This window comes from Phocoena sinus, chromosome 2, assembly GCF_008692025.1.
Source record: "Phocoena sinus isolate mPhoSin1 chromosome 2, mPhoSin1.pri, whole genome shotgun sequence".
Classification (NCBI taxonomy): domain Eukaryota; kingdom Metazoa; phylum Chordata; class Mammalia; order Artiodactyla; family Phocoenidae; genus Phocoena; species Phocoena sinus.
In genome coordinates this window covers 86,083,749-86,111,399 of record NC_045764.1, presented here as the reverse complement: position 1 = coordinate 86,111,399, position 27,651 = coordinate 86,083,749, and the positions used below count along the sequence as shown (strand labels likewise).

Here is a 27,651-nt window from a genome sequence, read left to right as displayed (position 1 = left end):
ACCAACATCGTCAAATGACAATTGCTTTAACCTCGTTTCCATTCATTCTTCAACAACACTAAATACTACTACGTCTTGTGGCTTAATGCAAAGTATTAGAAAGATGTAAGATTTCTCCTCTGCTGACTTTGGTTTTGAGAACTGCAAACTAGCAGAACATGTTCAAACAAGCTGGGTAGCATTTGTTCTACTTACACACAGAAAGAAACACCTTTAATTCTAGAAATAAATGAATGTCTTATTTAAGTTGGAAAGTTCTAAGATATGTGAAGTCTAAAGTAGACGAGTTGGATGATTTCCATTCTAAAAGATTTTACTCTAAGGTTTCAGCATGAAAATCATTAACAAAGAAGACAAATCATTAATGGAGTTACTTTTTTGTGTAAATCAAAGTGTAGCAATCATACCTCTTCTTCTTCCTTTTCACTTCATCCACCATACCTACCAACCCACCACCAAAAAAGTCAGAGATAAAGCTCCATGCAAGCGGCAGTGGCATTCTGCAAATTAAAGGTAAAATTCAAAGGGAAAAGATATAGTAAGTGCTAAAGATACGTTATTTCATCTTCATAGAAACTCGTTGAGCTAAACCTTACTATTACCGTTTTAACAGTAAGGTTTAACAAACTAGCCAAGGTCCCATAGCTTGGAAGTAGAGAATGGAGTTTGAACTCAGGAAGTCTTATTCTAGAGTACACTGTCTTAATCCCTACGTTAAGGCAAAGATGTATTTAGGGGAGATGATGATATTCACCCAGTAGCATTCCTGGTGGCATGGATAACAAAAATCACAAAATGTCCATCAACTGACCAAAGATTAAGCATAAACGGTTTTTATCTGTATCTTAATAGTTTATGGGGGGAGGGAGAAAATATGTTTAGATTCCACTTTACTGCTATACGTTACATTTTTTTCAATTACTAAGTCTTTGTCTGTAACTTTTCTTACCAGTTGCTTTGAATGTTGTGCTCTGTAATAAGCCAATTCCAATCACTCTGGGGGCTGGGTGAGCCTCAGCAGGCTGGATATTTGGATCCAGTTCAGACACAGCACTCAGAGATTGTGTGGGCTAGCTAAAGCCCCTCTCAATGGAGCAAACAGCTGGGCTCTACCACGTATGACCACATCATTGCAAGAATTAGCCTCAGTGCAAGATGTCTGCAGTGTGTCCACATTCCTTAGCCAACCCACTTCTGCGAGTCTGGCCTGTCTTTCAGCAAGAGGGCCTTTCTGCTTCCTATCCCAAGTGCAAACTCCTTTTCAAACACAACCAGGGTAATAAAGACAAATTCAAGGGGCTCTTATTTCATATGCATGAGTTTCTCAGCTTGTGAAGTGATAAAACCTTGGGCAAGGAGAATAACAAGCATTAGGTAAAAGTTAATGAGATGGACCCTGCTCTGTGAGTTGCCTGCTTTTTTGACCTTTAGGCAGAAAAGTTATGATTTAGCCCTCTTGAGTATACGCGTGGAGGGGTATCAAAAAGCATATGCCTCCCACATAATGATGGGTGCCCAAATGCCCATGTAACATGTCTCAAGGTAAACATCCTAATATCCCACTGTTTCAGAGTTTAAAAATAATCATAACTTTCACTGTCAAAAATGAGATACATAATGAAAAAACACAAATGAGCTACATATATTGTGAACCACACATCGTTATTTTATTAGTTCTTTGACAAATTTTATCAAGGTAAAAAGAAAAACCATGAGTGCTATCTGATAAAGGGATCCACTGCTTCAATAAACTTTGCAAACACGACCCCCTTATTTTATTTCCTGTATTCTGGCCCTCTTCACAGCCTAAGGCAGAGGTCACATCTCCCAGCAGTGATCTGAACATCACATGTGACTGTTCCAGCCCATCTGCCACTCACAACAAGTCGAGTAATGAAACTTCAAACCCCGGTAGTGAAGATAGCTTCCAGGGCCTCCTCAAGCTTCAGCCAGGCTCTCCAGACCCAGGGACTCACTTCTGGATTGTCTGAGTCAACACTGGCTGGGACACAGACAATCCTGGTTTTCTCCTTTGAAGACTCAAGCCAGCCAGCCAACCTCTCTAACCTACCTCATGCAGTTTTTCTTAATTAAAATGATCTCAAAAGGAACAAGAAGAAGAACCATTCGTATTGTGGTTTGCAGGAGCTTTATCCCCTTCTTGCTCTCTCCCGTCTCTGGTAGATTGGTGACTCCATCATCCTTTCCTCCGAAGTCCATGTCTGTCTGTTTCTCAAGACTTCCTTCCCCCTCCCCTCCTCTTCTCTTCCCTCCTTCCTTCCCTTTCTTCCTCCCCCTCTCTTTCTCTCTTCACTTCCTACTATCAGGACATCTAGAATCAAATGTTCTGTGACTACCTCAAACTCAAGGTATCCAAAATCACATAACTTATCTTCCTGTGTAGTCAGTAAGTTCACTGCTGAGCACACAACAGGGCACATGAATAATCATCTTGTCCACCAACACAAAGCCGCTCAACAATATTTAGTGAGAATCTATTATGTGTTAGGCAGTGTGTTAGATAAATAAAAGTGACTAAGACAAGTATACCTAACACCCAGACCTAACACTTGGTTTCTAATACCATTCTCCAATAAAAGGAACCAGGGCTCCTGGGAAACATGGCTGACTCTAGGACTGGGCAAGAAATGTACAAGGTGAGTGTGGAGCATCTTGTGGCAACAGAAAGTAAAGAAAGTGCCAAACAAAGAAACAAATACCCACAATGATGGGGACATGTCAGGGATACAGGAGCCAAATCAAGAGCTCCCAGTGGCCAAAGCTAGAACCATTTAAGTAACAAAATAACAAAAGTAGTATTGGATTATAATCCAAAGTATAAAATAAATGTCCATGAGTCCAGACTGATAAATAAATAATTGAATAAATAAATAAATGGTAGAAAAGAGAGAAATCTCTTGTGCTGGCAAATTCCAAATCATTTATGTAGATACTCTGCCTTCAACAAGGTGATGTATAACTCCCTACGCCTTAAGTGTGAGCTGTGCATAGTGACTTCCTTCCAAAAGAATCCCAATTAAGGGATAATCTACAAAATTCCTGACCAACAGTCCTCAAAACTGTCAAGGTCATCACAAATAGGGTAAGTCTGAGAAACTGTCATAGCCTAAGAAGATATAACTAAATGTAATGTGGTATCCTGAACATAAAAAAGGACATTCAGTTAAGAAATCAGTTAAGCTGAATAAAGAATGGACTTTAGTTAACAAAAATATATCAGTATTGGTTCATTAACTGTAATAAATGTATCAAACTAGTATAAGAGGCTAACAGCAGAGGAATTTGTGTCCAGGATATATGAGAACTCTGCGTATTATCCTCGTGATTTTTCTGTAAATCTAAAACTGTTCTAAAATTAAAAGTTTATTAAAAGTAAAATAACAATAATATTTTTTACCATGCAATTATAAACAAACTGTTACATTCCCCCAAAATTGACTAAGACATAGTCTTTGCTCTCGAAAGAAGATGGACCCGTACGCAAAGCCTGTCAATATGACAGGTAAAACACTGACATCAAGGTCTGCCTGGGGAGCTAACGGAGCCCAGAACAAGGGTGTTTAGCCTCATCATCCAGGGTAAGCACGGAAGGGGACTCTCTGAATTATAACTTGATGTTTCCCAGTTGCTAAGAGGGGTCACTAGTTTTATTTCATCCCACTGCTGAAACTACTCTTAAATTCTCTAACTCCATAAGTAAATCCCTTGTCCAAATCCTGGTGTTTCACTGTTGGACTAATACTACATTCTGCTTTTCCTGGCTTCCTAGTTCCTCTCTTCTCCGTTAGGACAACGGACCTAAGCATGTTTTCATGTTCACCATGCTTAATTCTGTTCTCCTCTGATCCAGAGATGGATCTTTACTCTCTGTAAAATGTTAAACATCTCACTATTAGCTTCAGATCCCCGCCAGGTAGGCCTGTCTTACCTGCCCACTCTCATCACCATCAACTTCCACTCTCCTGCCCTGCTTCTTCTCTTCACCGACTCAGTGGTCTGTCAGGCACAAGCCCCCTCCTCCAACACACACACACACTAAATCTAAACTCTTCTTCCATCTTTATACTAGCTCTTCTATCTTTCCCTTTTAATGTATAATTCCATTCCCCCTGCCCCCGCAGAGTGTTAATCCCTCCTCCCTGATTAATCCCACCATGTTTCAACCTACCAACACAATTCCAGACACACTTCTCATAAACCTACACATGCTATATTACAATTATATACTTTAAATAATTTTATGTCTAGAGTCTCATCTGTGAAACCTGCCTCCAGCCCCTCTGATCCCAGTCTAACAGTTTTTTAAGCAGAGAAGCCATGCTTGTTATGCCTAGAATATCTTGGAGTCCATTTAGAAGCACACAAGATAACACTGACTAAATGCCTTAGTAAGTACAAAGCACAATTAACAAAGATGAACTTTGGTGTCATAAATAGGCCATCTGTAAATGCCACCAACATGGAGAACTAATAGAACTATTTGTTATAAGTGAACATATTTAAGGGAAGAATATTTCCTGCTTATTTGAAAGGTTATAGACAGTTAAACAGTAATGCATAATGGTTTCATGCCTTGATTATTTTGCTGATATTCTGATCATTAATTTATTCTAAACAGTGAAGTTATCAATGTTTATAACTCAGGGATCAATATATTTCCTTCGAGAAAATACAAAACCAATGTCTGATTCTACTTATTTATTTAGCAAAAGAAAATCAAAAATCCCAAAGGCAACTCAACTCAACAAAAGTTTTAAGTGTGTTTTCTTAGGGCAGGTTGTTGCGACTGATCAAAGTCATCGATGGAGCCAGAATGTGATGTGTGGCCAATTCCAAAAGACAACCATCACAAAGCTCACCAGGCAGCCTTGAGAGGTTCCTCCAGATGTGCTGCTTGAACGGAGGCTTTTCCCACGGTGATCAGGGTAACTCAGCCCCGGACAGCACAGAGAGGGTGTGGCCTCCACAGTTTCATTTGCTGTATACCCTAAGTTGTGTTTTTGTGGGAATTTTGTGTTGACCAGAAGAAACAGCTCAAGAACTTAAAAGCCAAAGAATTTAGGTCACCATATCGGGGACACACACACACACACACACACACACACACACACACACACCCTCAGCCTTTCTTAGCTAAGGAAACAGAGAGCTGCCAAGGCAGTTCCCCAAATTCGGGAGGTCATTTTGGAGTGGCGGCCAACTTAAATCCGGTTGGAATCTTTTGTAGGTGACTGGAACATGTGCATGTGTGTGCTTTTCTTTGAAATAAAAAAGGAAGAATTTAAAGCCAAAGGGTGCACTGGAACAGGAAACTAGAGATTGAACCATGAAGACCAGAAGCACATGGATGTGTGCAGCAAGTCCTAATTCCACTGATACGTGGGGCACTTTCCGCCTCTGGTGCTGTGGATTGCACAATACTGAGAACACAAAAGTCTGCACAGACTACTAAATAACCTGTGCGGCCTCGTAAGCTTCTAAAGGCAACGGTTTGACTAACTTGCTGTCGTAGTAAACTTGCACTAGACCTACTTCTCTCTAAAGCAAGGGATCTTTGTCTGGCCCTCTGGCATCACACCCCTAGTTGGGTGTACAAAAGGGACTCCCATCTAAACATGGGGTGAGGTGTTATTTGTTTATGAAGTTGAAACTTTACTATTTGATTCTATAAGGATGAGGAGGGATTTCCTCAAGACAGACAAAAAAAAAAAAAAAAGTGTGTCTCAAAATTGCATCTCTCCAGCCTCTACGAGGATTTAACCAGTGGTATCACATAAACACATGATGCCTCTAAAGAACTGCTTCCCAGAACTCTACAATCCCTTGGATTTACCTATGAGTTCAAGACTAGCAATGATATTGTCTTAGACTGGGATATTTGCTCCATTTACTCAAGTCAAAGCTATACTGTACTTTTGTAAAGGGTGGGCAAAATTCTAGAGATGATTGAAATACAAACAAGTAAAGTAAGCAGGTGATCCAGAACAGGCAGGCCCAGGATGGTGTCTATGGAATTCACTGCTCCCAAGCTCCAACTGGTCCCTTTCCACCTCTTTACCACCCACAGAAGAAACAGGGAATTGAAACCATGACTCTCACCACTTCCCAGAAGTTCTCAGACCAAGAGCTCTGTCCAGGGAGATAATATCTTCTGAATGTACTGGCAGCGCCAGTAAGAGACAGGAAAAACGGGCCAATGGGGTCAGGCTTAGGCAAAAGAATGGCATCCTTCAGGAGTCGGGAGTGCAGGCTGATTCAACACTCCAGTTCCAAGTACTGGCAGCTCCCAACTGACAAACAGGTAGGGCTCCAAAATGTCACTTCTATACTGGTATGTAGAACTTGGAATGGCTTTTCCAATAGAAACAATGTTAATAGGTGGTGGTTTGGTCCCCAGTCTAGCCAAATAGCAGCCTCTCAGCTACATTATCAGCTAAATAGGCTATTGTAGGCTGGTCTGGGAACCTGACCACAGACTTAAAATGCTGTTTTTATGGGAAAACACATTCCACGGCAGGCAACCAGAGGAAAAATTGGCCACTCAAACCCATGGTCCCTGCAGCTACAGCAAGCTGCCCGGTGAGCTGTGAGAATCAACCACCTTCAACTCAGGCCACTCCACACAGTCCTTAGAGGGCAGCCAGAATGGAAGCCTTCCCAGCCCCAGGCCCAGTGCCATCCCCTACCCCCAGCAGGAGCCCATTAGGGCCAATATGGGATAGCCCTAAGTCTATAAGTCAGGAACTTAAAAAACGGGGAGTAATTGGATATTCTAATCTTCAACGTACCTGAATTATTTTACAAACCAGAAGATCCTACCTCACCAGGAACTATGATATAAAATCAGGACCCAGGACTAGTTCACAGACCAAAGGGTTCAATGAGTCATTTCCAAAAAGAGTAGCTTCCAAATGAAGCAAGGGAGCAGGTCAGTTTTGAACTGTATTTAGTGGCTTCACTCTTGTATTCAAGTTATGTGAGCGTTTCAGATCCCCTGGAACTGAGTAATTACCCTCTCTTTTAGAATGTGAGCTCTTTAAAGACAGAAAGTTCAGATTTATCTTTACAAGCCCAGCACCTCACACAATACCTGCATCTTAAATGGTAAATGAAGGTTTAGGATTTCAAATGTACTTCCAATTAAGACAACCTAAGTTAGAGAGAATTCTGTCAGAGTGGTGAGGATTTCATTTAACAAAAAGATAAATATGTTTATAAGAAATTAAATAATAAAATAAAGGGATGAAAAAGATAATTTCTAATAAGAAATCAATGTCATTTCATCCACGTTTTTAAGTTTAAAAAATTAAAATGAAAAATCAAATACATAACAAAAGACACACATAAATGGAATTCATGGGGTATGACAGTAAAATTTTTCCATGCTTCTGATGGATCATTTAGAAATATTTTACAGCTTCAAAAGCTTTGGAGATCTTGTATCTCAAACTCTTATTTCACAAGTGTCAACCGGCAATGGGTCTTTTAAAAACATTTCTCTAGGGCTTCCCTGGTGGCGCAGTGGTTGGGAGTCCGCCTGCCGATGCAGGGGACACGGGTTCGTGCCCCGGTCTGGGAAGATCCCACATGCCGCGGAGCGGCTGGGCCCGTGAGCCATGGCCGCTGAGCCCGCGCGTCCGGAGCCTGTGCTCCGCAACGGGAGAGGCCACAACAGTGAGAGGCCCGCGTACCGCAAAAAAAAAAAAAAAAAAAAAAAAAAAAAAACATTTCTCTAGGAAATCTTATCATCAGAACAGAGGCAACATTGTTGCTAAGGAACAACAAAAAAAAGGAAAATAAATCATTGATAGAGTTTAAGTTTCTAAAAAGGCAGAGGAAGCTAGTTAATGGCATGCCATAGTTGAGATTATTTCATAGAAATTAACAATTCACAATATTAGGAATTAAGAACTTGACGAAGTTTTTTTTTTTTAAGCTTTTCAATTGAGGTAAGGTTGTAAGCATTTATTTTTAAACTTTTGGATATTGGAACAATTTTAATAAAAACAGTCTAATTTAAATTTGAGGGAATCTGACTGAATCAGGAATTTATCTAGCCCATATGAAATCACCATGTGGAATAAACATAATAATTAGCAATGTTTAGAGAGCTTTATAATTTACAAAATGATTGTGTGACTCTTCCCCAAAATCCTATCAAGAATATGCATTGCTGTGCTCATTTTCAGATGAGGAACCTGAAAGTCAGGAAAGTGAAGTAATTATTCAAAGGCTACACAATGGAAACATGTCATAAATCACTAATTAAAAACCAAAAGAATTTATTAATAAAACATTCCAAGGCTAGTACTAAAGATTTTTAGAGATTGGAAAAGATGTTTCCATAAATACCCCAAAGAGAATGTGCTCCTTTATATAAACTCATTTGTGCATAATTTTTTGTGCTCTGGTTTTCTTTTCTTAAGTCTGCAAAAACAAAAATTTTAAGCAGGTCTCACAAAGTATATTGGAAAAGGAAAGCAATGGTAAAAGGAATACTTTTTTTTTTTGCGGTACACGGGCCTCTCACTGTTGTGGACTCTCACTGTTGTGGCCTCTCCTGTTGCAGAGCACAGGTCCTGGACGCGCAGGCCCAGCAGTCATGGCTCACGGGCCCAGCCGCTCCACGGCATGTGGGATCTTCCCGGACCGGGGCACGAACCCATGTCCCCTGCATCGGCAGGCGGACTCTCAACCACTGCGCCACCAGGGAAGCCCAGGAATACATTTTTAGGTTAATTCACTCCTACAGACTGGTACTTCAGTTTCTGAAAGTTTCTACATGGTGAATATCCTGCCCTGTTCCCTCTGGTAAAAAATATCTCTCAGCTCTTAACATGTTCAGCGTTTGGGGGAGTTGTGGATGGGGAGCAATGTAGAGATTCAAAATGTGGATAATTCAACACTTACTCATAGCTGCTACTGGAATGTGTTCTGTGTATACACTTGAACACAGCTACATCTTGTCTTTTGAAAAGTAGCTTCAAGCAAAACCATCAGGTCATGCAGGCACTATCTGACCTGGCTTAGGAAGACAATAAGCGGCACAAAGGCCAGGGTGACCCAGATGATGTTCTAAAAAACTCTCCAGATTCACGTCTCTATGACTTAATTCAGAGGCTGCTGGCACGCTGTCCATTACATGGAGAAAGTGGCAACTCTCATCCCAAACACCAGCACAGCTCCTCCCTGAAATCCAATCTAAAAGATATCCCTCTCAGCCTGAGTGATGCCAGCAGTGTCTTCTCAATACCTTTTGGGCTCTGGAGAAGGTGTGACAGTATTGGTGTTTCATCATCAAGCAGAGTGGGTGCTAAATACTAGCCAACACTTGCACATAGTGACAACCTCTGAGAAGGAGCTGCTGCTGGCACATCCAACCCATTCTACCTCCTAACATAGCTAAAAGGTTTCCAGATCTTCTCTATAGCAGCTCCCAAAGACAAAGGACTTCTGTTTTAAAATCAGTTTCCCAGGGAGTTTGACACCAGGTAGTAGAAATATGTCAGGCCCCAAAGAATGGCATACATCTTTCACTGACATGAAACACACAGGAAGTGCAGCTTGTATGCTAGTGCAAGCACGTGCACGTGTGTGCACGTGCACACACACACACTATCCCCCACACTCAGAGTGAAGCTACTGGAGCAGCTCTAATCCCTTTATACCTTTCCCAAGGGGATCTGGATATACCAGTGTTTTTCAGAATCTTTCAATTGCATCACTAAAGCTTATTAGTATTAGTTCCTATCTCTTTTTGATTGTTTTTTCCAGTTTTATTGATATAATTGACATACGGCACTGCATAAGCTTAAAGTATATAGTATAATTATCTGACTTACATATATTATAAAATGATTACCACAATAAGTATAGTTAAAAGCTCCTATTTCTTAAATAAAAAGAGCTTTCCTGAGAACACAATGCTGAAAAGAGGGTACAAACATTCCCTTCTGAATGTTAAAATATCTGCAAACATCTTTCCACTCATTGTCCAAAATCTCACCAACTTTTTATAACCCCTTGCCTGAAACTCCTACTCAATGCATTGAGTGTCTCCGTCTTGACTCGCACAAAAGATCATGGGCTGACAGGAGAGGAATGAACCCTTGCAGAATTATATCCTTCCTTGTCTGCCCTCTCAAGTGCCTGGCTCCTTCTGTGTAAATTTTCCACAGCGTTACACCTCATAATTGCTATGCCTAGCATTAGATATTGAATAATCCTTCCACAACCGTCAAAGTCATGGGTCAGTTTAGACACGTGCAGAAAAAGCATGTCTGACAGCATTGCAGACATTGCTGGCTGTGAGGCATCGAGCATAAGTTTAAAACTAGATGTAAAACTTTCCAGTACTAATAAACCAATAAGAAATGACAGAATTCAAATATTCCCATTCTGCTACCCTAATAAATTGATGGACCTCGACAATGATCCTCAATGGCTGCTAACGTCACAAAAAGAGAGACTAGCAGACATGATATGCCTCCGAATGGAAGTACAAACACCACTTATAAAGTCTTCTTGCCAAAACGTTGATCCTGAATTGAATCAAGCTTCTAGCTCTGGCTAGCAAGTCACAGCAAATACAGAGAACAGAGGAACACAATAAGCACCACCACCACTGGGAAGCAGTTATCAACAGACTGTAAGAAACCCTGCAGCTGTGTACCCCAAGTGTGGTCCAAGGACTGGCCAGTGCTGGTCCACACACTATATATTACTAATCTATAATGAGATAAGGAGCTTAGGCTTGAATGTAAGTCATCTCACTGCTTCCTTCATCTAGAAAGTCTTGCTATGAAAAAATATCAGCTCAGCTAAATAGTGTGCTTAGTGACATACTGCACTTATCTTCTGGCACATGCTCCTCATCTCATCGCAGACTGAAAACAAGCATCTAATGGACTGGCATTTTAAGTAACACTGCTCTTCAGGTCATGAACCAATTTCTTTTTATTTTTTTTCCCCAGCTTTATTAGATATAATTGACACATAATATTGTATAAGTTTAAAGTATACAACATGACAATTTGATACATTTATATATTGCAAAATGATTACCACCAAAGCATTAGCTAACACCTGCACTTGGTTACATAATTACTAGTGTGTGTGTGTGTGTGTGTGTGTGTGTGTGTGTGTGTGGTGAGACCATTTACGATCTCCTCTCTTAGCAACTTCCAAGTATTTAATACAATATTGCTAGCTATACTCAACCTGCTGCACCTTAGATGCTCAAAGCTTTTTCATCTTATGACTATAAGTTTGTAACCCTCTGACCAATCTCTCCCCATTTCCCCCACCCTCCAGACCCTGGAAACCACCACTCTACTCTTTGTTCCTAAGTTCAGCTTTTTTACATTCCACATAGAAGTGATATACAGCATGAACCAATTTCTTCAATAAATAAATTACAAGGAAAAAAATGACAAAGGGACAATCTATATATTTTAAAATATTTAAGAGATTTATCAACCAATTACAAAATATGGACTTAATCTGGATCCTGATTTGAATGAACTATAAAAAAATAAAATTTATAACCTAATCAGGGAAATCTGATAATACTAACCAAATTTATGTATTAGCAAATATCAAAATAATATTATCAAATACTCACTAGATATTTGATATTTTTTAAAGTAATGCTAATTTTAAATGTGATAGTATTGTATTTGTTTCCTTTTTTTCAATTTTATTTTATTTATTTTTTTATACAGCAGGTTCTTATTAGTTATCATTGTGTTTGTTTCTTAAAGAGTCCTTGCCATTTACAGATGCATAATGAAATGTTTGCTAATTAAATTATTTTTCAGGGATTTACTTTAAAATAATCTGTGGCAGGGAAGAGAAGTAGGTAAAATAAGATTGACCATTCATTGATAACTGCTGAAGTTGGAGCTTCATTGTAGTACTCTCTCTACTTTTGTATATATTTGAAATTTTCCATATTAAAAAGTTAGAAAACAACAACTTTGCAGCAGCATCTGGCCTAGTTCATCCTATAGCCATACTCTCCTACATATCATGACACCACACTTCTGCTTTTTTTTTTTTCATTCATATAACAACCGTTTCTATTTGCTATGCAACTCAACATTCTTAAGCAGGATGGGGATCCCCATTTAGATATAAATGGGGATGGTCCAATCCCACCATGTTTACCATCTTAAGCAAGTGGCAAGAACTAACCAAAATGCTTCTGTGAATCTCACATATGCAGCTACTCAAATAAGGTTAATGTTCATTAGACAAGGAATCCAAGAACAAATGACTTAATCACCCTTGTGCAAATAGTTAAGCATATCAGCCCAGGGAATGGGTTCCCTTGGGCATTGAACTGCTTTCTGACATGATTCATTTTCATAAGGACACTGTATCTTTCTTTATGACAAACATACATCTATCAGTTAATAAAAGAGTTTGAGGGGAAAGGTACTGATTTGAATCCGGTCCATAAAAGGGCTGACATGTTCACAAATGCAAGAATTCTTATAGTCACGGGAAATAGGAAACAAAAGGAGGAAATAATTTAGCAAGGAAGCCTGTTATGTTTTCTGATTCTTCGATGTGTGACAATGTGTCAACTTATTTTCAAGGAGGGGCCCAAATGCATATGAGCAGTTGGGTCAATCCAAGGTCAAATTAGACATGTTGTCTAGAATTGTGCCAAATGTTCAACAATATAATAAGTCAGAATTGCTGACAAAAAAAAAAAAGAAGAAGAAGAAGAAGTAGGAAAACCTGGCGTGCATATTCTTATAAAGTTCTTAAAAGGTTTTCAAAAGTTTAAAAAGGAAAGCTTATTTTGTTATTTGAGGTTTATTTATTTCCTGGGAAGTTGGCAGAGTAGAGAAAGTACCTGGTATTTGCTTGTTTGTTTGTATCTATATTTTTGCTTTTTTATAAACTTCGATGGTATTGGTGGTTGTGTGATTTACCCCAAGGGAATGAGAGATATTAGGTAATTTGAACATGTTTAATGACAAGCAGAAAAATAACTATTATCTGTTTAAACTATTCCTTATTTAAAGCAGTCTTATTTTTATAGGCTGTGAATAAATATGAAGCAACCGCAACTTCTTAGAGTTTATTGCCAATCAGTTAAACAGAGGTTGGTGTATAAGGGTGCAGGGTATAGGAATTCTATCAAAGCTTTGTCTAAATTAAGATATGCATGTTTTGGTCCACTTTCCCAGATGTTCAATAGTTTAAGATCTCTTCAAAGCCAACTCTCATTAAAATCAAAATGGGAATCATTAAAAGAAAATGAAAAAACTAAAAAGATTTTCAATTTCTCAAAAGAAATAGGGCACAGAAGAAAAACAACAAATAAGAATCCCTTTGTACTGACTGAGCATTACGTTGCTATAAGGCATGAAGCCAAAGGAAGGGAATGCTCAGTTGGAAAGTGAAGGCCGTGGCTCTTCTCAGGGGCGGCTAATCTGAGTCAGCCTGGCCCCAAATCACACAAGCAAGGCCTGTCCACAAGGCGCCTAGAGAGAACAGCAATGACGGAGCGAGATGGAGTACTGGGTCTGTGGAAAAGGGAGCTTTCTTGGTCCAGAGGCAGATGTGTTGTGTTTCCCACTCAGCATCCTTCCTCTTTTTTGCTACCTGAATTCCTCTTTCCTAAGAGGAACCCATTCCACATCCCTCAGTCCTGGACAGCCCAAGTGCCCAATTTCTTTGGTCACAGTGATGGGCACGTGACAGGAGCAGTGCCAGAGTTCTCAGTGAGATCTGATGTGTGAACGCTGGGAAAGGGTTTCTCTCCTTACCTCTGAGATCATAAGCTGAAAGGTAGTATGACTTGGAATTACCAGTGGTCATCTTGTCTACCCAATCATAACCAAATCTTTACTCTGATAAGGCAATTAAAGCACATTTCCAAAACGGCCAACCATGTGACCACAAAACAGTCCCAACTCTCAGGGCATCTCTTTGCAATACTGCCAAAGAAAGTGGTTTTCAGGCCAGCGCTTCCATTTCCTAAAATCTAAATTCCTTTCACAAAGGTTCTTGAAAAAAAAAGTGTTCAACAGGAAGGAGACAAGACCGTTTGCCAAATCTGCCAGTAAAAAAATGCAAACTTCTTTGAGAGCATTGGCGGGGCAGTGGGGGGGCAATATTAATAAGGAATAATTTGGGGGAAGGGGAAATTGAAAAAATAAAAACCTTATCCATACGTCGCCTTTAGGTATATATAACCAGATCTCCACAGACAAAGGAAGTTTCCATTAAGATTATAATTTAAAAAATTTTGAAGTTCAAGTTCGCTTCCTATGCTTCTGAAAGTAATTAGCTCCAAGATGAGAAAGTGGAGACTGTGGTATCCAGATATTAATGATCATCTAACTTTAGATAAATGCATCAGGCCCTGTACCAGGAACTTGAAATGTATTATCTCATTAAATCTTGGGACAACTCAGAGGGGTGAGTATTATAATCTCATTTTACAGCTGAGGAAACTGAGGCTCAGACAGGTCAAGGCACTTGTCTGAGATTCCTTCCTAGTAGGTGGTGGAGCCAGGATTTGACCCCAGGCATTTCTGTATCCACACTTCCAAGCCTCCCTGAAAACACAGCCAATGGTTATTAGTGTTCACTGAAAATGACTCCTTGGTCCTTTCAAATATAATCCCACAAGCAATACCACTCTACCCAGCTACCCACAACCAGGCTCAAATAGGAAACAGTGTGAGGTAATTATAACATATACCCCAGCCACTAGCTCTGGGTTTTTATGACTGAACTGCCAAATCACTCCTAGCCAACTCTTCAGGAAATGTGCAGACACTTTCTCAGATTCCAGCTAAAACATCAACTATGTGGCCCTGGGGGATACAGAGCTCACAGGGTGGTAATGGGATATAAAATTTGCAAACTTGAGGTCAGTGGCCTAAACTCTGGGGTGTGAAGCAGCAGCAGTCCATGAAAGACTAAAACCTAGGTGTCGACTTGAAGGTTGTATATCAAGTCCTTCCCTGAAAGGCACTTGTTCACATCAGCTCAGACATGAACCCCATCAGTAAAGGGAGAGAAAGATAGTCCACATGTAGTTCTGCCTAGAATCCGTGGAAGAAGATAATAATATCAACAGGCTTGAGACAGGGTGTTCACTCTGAGAATTCAGCATTAGGTCCAATTCAAACATAGCTGATGCTCAATAAATAGTTGTCACTTGAAGTAGGCAAGTGTTCTATAAAATTGGTGGGATAGATGATACAGAAGACAAGAATTTAAGATTTTTTTCCTTCACTGGCATGCTTCTTGCTTGGAATCTAAATTTATAAATTGGTGGTGCAGACAGCTGAGTCAGCAACTTATAAGATAAAGCGTCTGAGCTTACAGACCTAGAACTGCCATGGTTCATCCTAGGACATCTGATGCTTTAATTGCTAATTATTGGTGTGAGTGTGGGGATGGAGGGAGTTACCCATAAGACTCCCAGAGAAGACTCCCACTTCTCTTTCTCCCACCCCCTCCCTACCCCCCTCCCTAGCAATCACCTCCCTTAAAAGGCCCCATCCCACTCAACCCCACCTAATCTGGAGGCTTCCACTGACAGCAAGGTAGAACCGTGGAGCTAAAACTCCAGTGCGCAGCCTGCCATCAGGGTTGCCCACTGAGAGACTGATCGCACTGCCTAAGGCCAGATAAACAAGAAGAAAAACGTTCATGCCCACACGACGTAGGGAGTTTGCTTATTTGCAGCACAGTTGAGGACTTGCAGATATCAGTCACCCTTTCTAGGAGAAGAAGACAACTAGGAGCCATGACCTCCTACCCAATAACACACTTCTACTTAAATCCGCCTTTGCCACCGTGTGGCTCAGCTTCCACACCTATGAAGTCGAGAAGAAAATAAGAACCCTGAGCACTTTCTAACGAACTTTCTCTGGGCCTCAGTTTCAGCATCTATAAATTTCTAAAGTCTTTGCCACTATAACCATTTTGTAATATTTTTATAAAGATGGATGGCCTGACTACGGAGGTAGATTGGAGTCATGAAAAAACAACATCTACAAACAAGAAGCGTCTTTAAAAGTTACTCATCAAAGGCACCAACCTATGAGGGTCTGACTACACGATCTCATAAATTGGCACCAAATGGACAGGGGAAATGGTAGGCAAAAGACCATTATCCATGAGGAGAGGGGATGCACCCAACAACATGGCACCATATACACAGGTTCATAATAAATGATGGATTAACCTGCTTTTCCATTATATTCCTCTAAATGTTTTTACAGGAATCTTTTCTGACATCCAAGCATCTTTCTTTCATGTGCTGCCTCTCCTCCATAAGCCCCTGGTCTCCTGAAGAGCCTGGTACCAATGTGGCCAGGAATGAGGTGGCTTTCATCAGTATCTATCAGACACCAGCATCTTCTCTGTCCAGCCCAGGTCCACTGGCTGATGGGACTCCACTCTAGAACTTTCTCCAAACTCTCTCCTCCTGCCTCCCTCAGTCTTTCTCCTTCCCTCCCCTAACAAAAACCTTACCTCTGGTTTTCTTTTTGAACACCCCAAGACCCCCAAGTAAAAATGAACATTTTATTTAGAATTTTTTTCTTAATGTTTAACCCTTATTTGATATTCTTATTATCCCTATTTTATTTGTAGCTCAGCTTAGGAAGTTAAAGGAGAAGAAGAAAAAGAAGATGAGATGACAATGATGAAAAAGAAAAAAGAGGAGAAAATGGCAACGAGAAAGAAGAGAAAAAGAGGAAGAGGGCGAAGGAAAAGGAGAAGAAACAGAAAAACAAAACAAAACAAAACATAAGCCTGTCTCTGGAATACATCTCTTTATTAACAGAGATTTTACTACACTTCAGTTCAAAACCATGAACTTAACAGCAGACATAATGCGTCCATAGAGCCGACATAAATCTTGCCTCCCAACACCAACATCATAGAATGGTTGTACTATATTTGGACTTAGATGTGTTTGGATACTTATATTTGAATGTAAGTATGACTGATGGTCTAGGAATTCACAACCCTTCAAAACACTGAACCAAATCACTTGTCTAACGGCACAGTTCCCCCGCTCTGAGCCTGCTTGCTGTCTGGAATACATCTTTGGCTGGGAATGGTGGAGATAGCGAATTTTCCTCTCTCCCTTCCGCTCTGAGGAGGCTGAATAAATAGACTCAGTGATAACTTCAACAAAAAAAAAAGCCACTTGAGAAAGTGGTAAGTCACAAGAACTTAAAACTAGGATTTGATATAATAGAGCTTGGAATCTGCAATCCAAACGACTGTATTCCTAACCCAATTTTATTCTATTAACAATGTGGCTACTCCATTTACGCAAAAAATAATCTTGTTCAGCTCACTACAATACCAGTTCTATTGACAATTGCACATCTATCTTTATTTACTAATTATAATCCCTGATTCCAGAAAAAAAAATGTTTCTGAGGTATATTATACCAACAGATATATAGAAATGGGGCTATTAATAGAAATTGAAAGTAAAATCCCACGTAGAAGGAATGTAAAACATATCAGATACCTAAATTAATAAAATTAAGTGACTGTGCATTAAATTTGTCCCTGAGTTTCTTAGAGGCTAAAGGAAATGGGCGGAAAGTTAGGAGTTTTATAATTCTTTTATTTGGAAAAACAAAATTTGCCAGTTTTTTAGGAACTGTGATTTTATTCCTGGGGTTTGTGAGTTCTTTAAATGCAAACTAAGGACAATGCCCCTAACATTAATCTAAAAGATCACAGAGATACATTATTCATGTAGCGTTTTGCATTCTGAGGTTGCAGTAAGCAAAATACAATGAAGCCTCTTCAATGGGAAACTAAGTCAATCAGACTCGATCAAGTTAGAATTGAAACATCTTATTATCCTTCTCAAACACCCGCTGCCTCACTGGGGTAGCTGATCTCCAAAGAGGCTGCCCCAAATTCCTCCCCTCCTTGCAGACATAGGCTACTCCTCACCTGCATCAAGAGGCAGAGCTCATTAGTCCATGCCCTTGAACCTGAGCAAGGTCTGTGACTTGCATGGAATTTCGGACCAGGCTGTCTGAAGAAAGTCTGGTAGCTTCCACTTTTGTTTTCTTGGTATCCTGAGCTGCCTTGTAAAAAGTCTGGCTATGCTGCTGGATGGTCCATATGGAAAGGGAGACAATCTGAGACTATATGCAGGAGAACCAAGAAACCCAGCCAACCCTGATAACATGTGAACCCACTTAAGCCCTTCCAGCCAGCTCTTAGCCATTCAACTCAGTCTGTGGACAACAGATGGGGTTAAAACATGTGACCAGAGATGAAGAGGCTATTGTTCAAGATCCAGCCCTAACAGACACTTACCCTGAACAAGGCCTGGTAGCTGCACCTGGGGCTCAGTTTCCCCATTTGCAAAAACACACTCAGTGGCCCCATCCCCAGGGGCAGGCCTAGGCAGGAGATCACATAGGAGATAGCTTTAAAACCTGTAAGGTCCCCAGCAGAGCCAGACAAGTGGCTCTTTGCTTCCTTTAGTCCCTTCCTCTGTCCATCCATTTGGATCAACCACACCAAAGTAAACAGGGCTGCAGGTGCCAGTCCATGATCACAGAACAAGAAACACACGTGGAGAAGTCATCTTACTCATTCTAGACCCAACAGACATTGTGGAAAGCAGAGACAAGATTCCCCACTGTGTCCTGTCCACATTCCTGCCCTCCAGAATCATAAGAAATAATAAAATTATTGTTGCTTTAAGCCACTAAATTTGGGGTAATTTGTTACATAGAAATAAGATAACCAAAACACTCACAAACAAAAATAGCTTGTTTCCTTGTAGCAGAGGGACTAGGAATGACTTTGTCTCTCTTCAGTTTCTCATTAATGATGCTATAATGCTTTCACATATAATAAGTTTCAATGTAGATGGACGTGGGAGCACCCAGGTGCCTCCTCACCTTTGCCTCTCACAATCAAGCTCATGCTGCCACTTGAGCCTCCTCTTCACCCCCACCACTGCTGTTGCTCTGGCCATCACCCACTCTCACCATGACTCGACTCCTATATTAGCCTCGCAAATCTCCCTGCCTCTAGTCTCCCTATTCACTAAACCATATTCCTTCGACACTTTGGCCAGAGTGGCAGAGATCGGATCATGTTCCCATCTTAGAATACTTTACTAGCTCACCATCCTCAGCTTTCACAACAATCAGATAGTAGCATCATGTGTCCTTTAGTCCCTCTCCCACCCCAACCTATGGACAGACACACACGGTTGCATGCTGCACACCTTCAGGGGGCACTACTTGCATAGGCTACACTATGAACCGTGCCCCCCGAAGCCATGCAGTGCAAACCCTGCCCATCATAGTCAATGTCCCTCAATCCCAAATACTTTATATCCTTTTTGTTTCATGCCTTTTTCACTCAAATTTTTCCTTATTTCTCTCCTATACTTCCTCCAAGCTCTAATATATATATAATTTACCTTACCCAGTCAATCAATCAAATTGGTCAGACATTCAAAAATTGTCTACTGAATTCTTACCATGTGCCCAGTTCCTAGGTATACCTAGTGATAAAGCAAACAAAAACTGAGCCTTCAGGAAGTTCTCAGTACTACTAAATAGTCACTTCTTTATCACATAGACCAGAGATTAGCAAACCTTTTCTGTAAAGGGCCAAGCAGCAAATAATTCAGTTTTGCGGTGCCCTACTGTCTGTCACAACTACTCTCACTCTGCCACTATGTGTGAAAGCAGACATAGATAAAGCATACACAAATGGGCGTGGCTTTGTTTCAATACAATTTTACTTACAAAACAGGCAGTCTGGTCCACGGTTTGCCAACCCCTGACAGACTTTCACTGTGAAGTCTTTTCTGAAAAATCCCATTCCCACAATGATGCGTCCCTAGTCATAGGACTGCATCTGCCTTCGATAAACATTGAGTCTTTCTCCACAGCAATGGTAGAACATGCTGGCGAAATGAAGGTATCAGGAATGTGGAAGAAAGAAAGTTACCACGTATAGGATTTATTGTAATTGAGAATCATTAAAATATATTGGTTAAGAGCACTCACTAGGAAGCCAGATTCCTCAACTCTATCTCTTACTAGTTTATGTCCCTGGAGGAATAACTAAAATTACTGAAAAACTGCATCCCTCAGTTTCCTCATCTGTTAAATGGGCAAGTAGGTAGAATGTTCCTCATAAAGGAGCTGTGTATTAAATGAATAATATATGTACAGTGCAATAGTGAGTGATATGCCAGAGCTTGCTATTCTTTCCCACAGGATACAACCAAGGTGAAAAATGACACAGAAAGAATTAAATAGTTCATCATATTGATGAGAACTTAAGACACATACCAGTTTCCCCTGGAAAGAGAAACACCTCTTGCAACTCTATTCTGAAAGAAGTTCCTCACGTGGAACATGAGAGCAAGAGATTCTGAATGACATAATGAGGAATGTCTCCAGCTCGGAACCATGGGCAACGCAGACGGAGGGTGCCTGTGATGGTTACCTACCATACTCAATAAAAGTTCAAGGTATAATACAAAAATACACGTGCTGTCCAAAGACCCCACAGCTCAGACATTCTGTAAGTCCTTCTGTGTTTTATTAGTGTCTTTGCAGAAATATCAAAGTTTCTTGTTTGACAAAATATTATATTACTACATTATTAACTATACGTGGGATTTGTGAACTAGCATGAAGGAATATTAGGAATTTTAAGTGGAATTTTACCAAAGTCTTACTACTGCATTTTTGTCCAGAGGAATGAAAACCAAAACCATAACTAAAATTAATGGAGAAAGAAAATTTAATATTAAGAATTTGTCTTTAAAACTTAACCTTTGCATATCTCAGCTCTCACAGCTGTAAAGGGAAGGTAATAAAAGGACTCACCCTATAGAGATGTTATGAGCATAGAATGAGCTATAACATGTAAAACACTAAGACAAGTGCCTGGTACCTAAATGTCATCTAATCGTCACCTACCACTGCTACAAATGTTATTATTATTTATTTTTTACTTACTCCTATACCCCATGCCCTTTCCTACCTTTCTGCTGCTTCCTGATTTTTGTAATGCATCTGATTCTGCTACCAAATATTAAGCCTCTCCAGGCTGTGGGTGCTATGTCTCTGGCATTCCACAAAGCAAGGTAGCATTCAATCAAGGCTTCTTGAATTAATGAATTCTTTGAATCCCAGCTTCCACAAGTTAGTGTTAAAATGCTTATGACAGGATTCTTGCTTTTGATGATTTTACAATCTAATGGGAAAATCAAGCTTAACAAACTTGAAATATTAAACTCTCACATGCCTGCCATATAACTCAGGCCTGATACGTTACTGATTTCAGTTTTCTTTAAAAATTTCATGGAACAAAATTCTAAGTTTCTAGAAAAGGCCTATTTGTTGGGTTAGTTTCTAGACACAAAGAAATTGTTAATACAGTTTATTTCTCTTTCAAGAAAACAGTTTTTAAATCTTATTTTCACCTTGAAAATTAAGGCTAAAATTCAGAAATTGGTTAGGCTTATTGTTTGGTTTATTGCAGGAAAAAACAAACAAATTATGTGTGAGTATCCTAATAATTGGTCCGGCATTTGGCCTGATTAGAATCAGTAGCATAATACTATAATCTTTTAAAGTACCTGCTATACAAGAAGACGGAGGAATGTTTCACTATTTTTTTAAAAAATTCCAAATAAGCTTGTAGGGATGTCTGTACTGCCATTTCCATCATCCCTAACCTCATTTCACTATAACTTGATGTATCAATATGTTTAAATTAATTTGTGATACCAACAACTTATGCATTTTTATAAATACTCTCTATGTCTTAAATGTTACAAAATAAACCCCATAAATAATATTTTGTCTCCATCTTCTTGTTTAAAATGTGGAATTGCTGAAACCTTTTATTTAAGAATATCTTTTTTTAATGCTGTCGCAATATTTTAGCTTAATCTATTTAGTAAATGAAATGACAAACCATACCACTGCAGGAGTTTTTCCCCGTATTTAATTATTAGCCTATCTGACTTCAGATGAAGTCTTAAAGTCTTCTTTATAAAGTAAAATGGACTTTATGAAGTCTACAGAACTTTTTCTGTGCGCCCTGCTAAAGGTCTTTATTTCAATAACAGACGTCTGTGTAATTAATCCCTCTGAGTTTGTCATCACATAATCTATCCTGTGTATGAACTGTTCCATGTATATTTTTCTGGTAACAAGACCCCTGGAAAAAAATAAACAAATAAACAAAGACCAAAAGGAATCATGCACAAGGGGACAACTTGTGTGAAATACAACCAGTCTCATACACTTATAAGCCAGGCAATAAGCATAGAAGTTCTCAGTCCATCTTATCAGAGATTTGGGAAAAGGAGGTTTCACTCTAAAGAATTTTTCCCTTTGATGGGAAACTGTAATATTTCCTTATTTGGGTGCTAAAGCAATAAGGCAAACATAAATAAATGGTGCATAAGTACTGCTATTCAAGTAGAGTTATGTGTTTTTTTTAAATTAGATTGTCTCCCACACTTTTTGCCTAATCACAGAAGTTAAGAATTTAGCTGAGAAAAATTTTTCTGAACTAAAATTCAAACAAGCTAGGATTTTATTATTTCTCATAAAGTCATTTCACACGTTAAGCAGTGCCCAGGCAAACAAAAACTACTATACATTTATTACTTGAAAACGTTTTTGAAACTTGCAAAAGTCTCATTTCAAAACACAGAGAAATGTAATTTTTTCAGAGTGACTGGGGACCACACTCATTCCATTAAAAGAAGGATTTCCTGTAAAAACAGAAATTGGCGATTTACTCTAAGAAAACACAGCGAAAGCTGGGAAGAAACTTGAGGATGCTTAAATTTCCACTGCGGAACAATTTCTGCTGCCCAGTGAGAAGGGAAAAAAAAAAAAAGAACACCTGCAACAGGATGGGAGGAGAGAAAGACAGGCTAGGACTACACACCCAAAGAGGGAAAAGCCACGCAGGTCCCTGTCTGGGACGCAAAGGAGCTGACAGGAAAGGAATACATACCCAAAGAAGAATACCCAGACAAATTCTGTGGTCACCTGTCACATCAGAGAAAGAGAAGAAGGCAGTAATTTGTAGGAGAGCCCAGATCAATGCATGGAAGACACTGATGAGTTTAAAGCACCTTTTACCTAGAGGAAATATTAGTGAGGTGCTGAAAGTTGCTGCCACCAACTGGGCATCAGGCGGACTTAGGGGTTACAAATCACTTTCACTTCATAAACTGTGCATCAAAATGGTAAACAGGTTTTACTGTAGTCAGAGAGGTTAGTTCTGAAACTGGTAATATTTTAACTCGCAAAAATAGAAGTTTTAAGCAATAACTGGAAAAATGGAACACACAACTGCTCTTCCTGATGATTTATACAGCACGGTGTGGTTAAAAGACTTATTCATGTGAGACTGTAATAGCAATAAGCAGAGAGAATACATCTCAAATGCTATTCAGATTTAAGATCAAAATTGGCATTTGTTTAAAACTTATGGGTAAACCTTTGATCCAGCAATTCTATTTTCCTTTATTAATTTAGATCACATATAAATATTCACATGTACACAAACATGCAAGTAGAAGAATGTTGGTAACAGCAAAAAATTTCATATAATCTAAAGAGCCATCATTAGGGAAATGTTCCAGCCACATTATGGGATTCTATACGCCAAGAGAATGCACGAAGTAGATCCCTATGAGTTGATAGATGGATGCACTAAAGATATATAAAAGTAAGCAAGGTTCGAACAGTATGTATGGTATATTCTATGCATTAAAAAGGATACACACACATATCTATCTGTGTGTGTATATATACATATATATTATATATGTATATTTGGATATGTATTATACTATTTCTAGAAAAATACATAAGACAATGGTATCTGAGAGGTATTCACAATTCAATATTTTTAATTGTATATCCTTTTAAATCTTTATTTTTTACCCCAAGTATATGTATATAATACATATATTATATACATATAACATTTTAGATAACGTAAGAGCTATAAAAATAAAAACCTTTATATTATAAAGGTTCATTATTATAGCATATTAATATATATTGTTATGCTATAAAGGTTAATTATAATTATTTGTTAAACTTTTCATATGTATGCAAAATCTCATAGATAACATGAGAATTAGGAACACTCATAATTACTGATCTATTAATACCATGTTTGGGGGAAGGCTTTATGAAGAGTTTGCAATAAGGTAACGTCCACGTTAGTGACCAAATACTATAACACAGAGACGTGTCTCTTTATAATCTTAAGAAAATGTAAAACCCAGAAGAACTAAGTGCTGGTGTGAGTAAAAGCATGGGACAGCCTGTTAAGCAACAAAGTAAGGCTTAGTTTCTGTTTTCACATTGAGTTAGGGCCTCCCGAGGAAACACGCTGGTTGGTGATAGCACATAGAGACGAGACAAATGTCTGGCTAGGCCTAATGTCTCCCTGCAGACCTTCATCCACAGAATTAAACCCCTACTTCCTCTCTCTCTATGGGAGCAATGCCATCAGGCTTAGCTATTAAGCTAATATATATGGCAGAAATATATTTTTCGAAGTTAAAATGCTAGGCTAAACCAGGTCCTTTTGAGAAAGGGTGAAAATCAGTTTCAGTCCATCTACTGAACTGGCCATGGGCCGTGCACACAGGGCAAGACATGTCTGTTGCCTGATCAGTATCAGGCTTAACATGATAAGCAAATTTCCTTTCCAGCACTGTTGGAATCCGTGATTTATTTTCCACAAAGGCCAAGATGGAACTAAGTTAATCATGACTATTTCCTAGGGTCAGAAAATCATGCATATTCCACCACGGCCTAAGTGCTTGGCTCTGAAAACCATGTCATCCCAGATCTAGAGCAGGACTCAAAAACTGGTCCGTTCAGTTTACTGTACTTTTTCCTTCCCATACCTGGGCCATACAAGCACAAATTTCACTACATATATATAATAAAAACAGCCCATAACAAAAAAGAATACATGAAATGTCCAGCCACATGTCCAAGTGGACACCATCACTTGGTCACTCAGGGTCATATAATCAAACTACACCGCTACTCAAAAAAGAGCAGCAATGAGAATCATAAGGACTTGATAGAAAGCTCTGTGTATTTACTGTCTAGGCTCATTACAGGATCCTCCAAGGAGACAAAATGGATCATTTATAATCCATCCTGCTGCTTCTCCGGAGGCTTGAACTTAAACACTCTCAGAAAGAGCTACTTCATTTTCAATTTGAACAATTTTAAGGGAGGTGTACTCCCACTCTTCTTCAATTCAGGGAACTGGCAATCCTTATAGAGTCAACCTGCCGGATTTAAATATTTTCTGCTAAAACATTTTCTGTAGTAGGGGCATAAGAAGGTGGTGAAATGCTCAGCTGCACCTGAGTAACACACACGACAGGTTAAAAACACTCCTTCAAGACCAGCCACAGCAGCATTACTGCCCGGATGGAATAAAGAGCTTCTAACAACCGCAAAACAACTTCTCAGAAACACTTGCCCTGCTCTGCTTCCAGGGTAGACATCTGAAAGGAAAATTCAGTCCCTAATTTTAATAAGCATAACTTAGAGGAGAACCAACCATTAACTATTTGTCTTCTCTGACTGTCTGTCCCTGAAATCCCTTTCTTTCCTTGCTCCCTTACAAACAGAGCATCTACAAAGATGCCCACAAGGCAAGTACTTTCCCTAAACACAACCGGAATTGGTATGAAGAGAAAGGATGGGCTGCTCCTCTTCTCAGTCGCAGCTCCTCCCCTTCTTCCTCAAAGAACCCTTCTCGCCTCCCAAAATCAGCCTCGACAATGGCCCAAGATTCCTTTTAGCCATGACCTCTCTCTCCTCTGGGGCAGAAATCCTTAAAGTGTAGAGGCAAGGTGGTTTAGCCACAAACGCGGCGAGAACTGGATAACCCTTGCATCTCTAAGGTGCCCCCAGGAGGTCTTGTCAAGGATCCTTCTACTGTCGAGAATCGACCCTGTCAGTTCCTCTGGATCTTGATACTCGGGAGAAGAGGGAGGGGACACCCACACCAAAGGAGCTGGCCCGTTCCATTACCCTTTAAGCGCGTCGTGTCCTCCACCGCCTCTTCTCTTGGCCCGGCTGGCTCTGGTTTCCTTCACGTTCCCAGCCTCCAAATTGGCGTCCGCCCCATGGCTCGTGTAGGAAGCTAAGAGCACGGTAAATCCCAGGGCGACCTCCAGCAGCCCCCCTCGCCGCATGATGTCGAGCGGCCGCCGGCTCCCGCCGCCTCTCGCCGCGCCCCGGGCTCGGTCCGGGGCCGCCGCTGCGCCCTGGAGCGCGCCGCGCCGCCGGGGTCCCGCTCTCCCGCCGCCCGTCCCCTGGGCTGGGCTCCTCCCGCCTTCTCCAGGCGCTGCTCCCACTTCAGGCGGCCCCTGCCAGCTGCAACAGACAAATCGCCGAAGCGGGGGAGACATTCAGGGCTTCGGGATGCTGGAGCCTCGGGGTCCCCATTCCCGAGCCCAACCCGCGCGCCGCCTGCGCGTGGCGCAGTTACTTTGGGTAAGTGAAGACCGTTTGGTCCACAGCTGGCTGAAAATCCCAGGCCCCCGGCGGCAGCGGCTCCAGCCAGCCCCTCGGCCTCCCGGGCGCCGCCTGAAAAAAGCGCCGCAAAGTACCCATGTCCCGAGCAGTTCTAAACCCTGGGGCAAGCTCGCTGGGTTTATTTTTTACTAGCACGAATTGCGCGCAATGCGCGCTCAGACACCCCAGCTCCCCAGCCTGTCCTCTCCGCCAAGCCGCGGGGCTGGAAGCCCGCCGCGCCATCCCCGGCCGGCTCCGGGCACTGCCACCGCCCCCCGAGCATCTGACGCCGAGCCCGGCACCGGGAGCCCCGGGCCAGGAAGCTGTCAGGCAGGGGAGGGCCAGCGCCCGCTCTGGACGTTCCGGGACAGCCCCTCACCCCAGTCCCTGTCCCTGCCCTCAGCGCGGCGCAAACGCAAAAGCCTCCGTGGCTGAAGCTCCAGCCCCGGTGGCCGCCCGACCCCAGTCGGGACCCCAGCTGCACCCACTGGAGAAGTGGCGGCTCCGGCTCCCGAGGCGGCGGCAGCTGTTCCTCGGTCCTGGCCGCGGCAGCCCTTGCCCCGCTCTGTCCGCAGCTGTCCCAGCTGTGGCCGCCTGTCCGCCTGCGGCACCCACAGTCTCTGCCGCGGCTCCCGCAGCCCCCTCCTTTCCCCACCTCTTCAAGTATCGTCTGCGCAGCGGTTTCTCGCGAGAGAAATACTTTTTTTAAAAAAAGAAAGGAAAAAGAAAATGACACCCCCTCCTACATCCCCCTCATCACCACCCCACCCCTCGGCCCCATCCATCCTTCCTTTCCACTCCCCTTTGCCAGCCACCGCCTCGGCGCGGGGGCCTCCCTCGCTCGCAGGATTAGCGCAGTGGGAGGAGGCAGAGGTGATCGGGTCCTGCCCGGCCTGGGATTTCGCGTTTTGGGGTGAGGAGTTGAGGGAAGAAGTCGAGTAGCGGTTTCACCCGCAGTGCGGCTGGGAGGTCTAGACCCGAGATTAGCCTCCCCCGCGATCTGGGAAGCCCTGCGGGCGCGGAAGGCTGTGCCACCTGT

At 41.1% G+C, this 27,651-nt stretch overlaps 1 protein-coding gene across 2 annotated transcripts in view; it reads right to left on the bottom strand.

The window, feature by feature from the left end:
- FBN1 (fibrillin 1) overlaps positions 1-27,249 on the bottom strand; it is a 275,481-nt gene extending 248,232 nt beyond the window's left edge. The window contains exons 1-2 of one of the 2 annotated variants that reach the window (XM_032624190.1): positions 27,101-27,249; positions 26,127-26,471 (exon numbers count right to left, since the gene is read on the bottom strand). In XM_032624190.1, the coding sequence (XP_032480081.1) occupies positions 26,127-26,290 (164 nt within the window). In that variant the 5' untranslated portion in view covers positions 26,291-26,471; positions 27,101-27,249. The remainder of the gene's footprint in view (positions 1-26,126; positions 26,472-27,100) is intronic. The other variant, XM_032624189.1, reaches the window with a different exon arrangement.
- Positions 27,250-27,651: the final 402 nt, after the last annotated feature.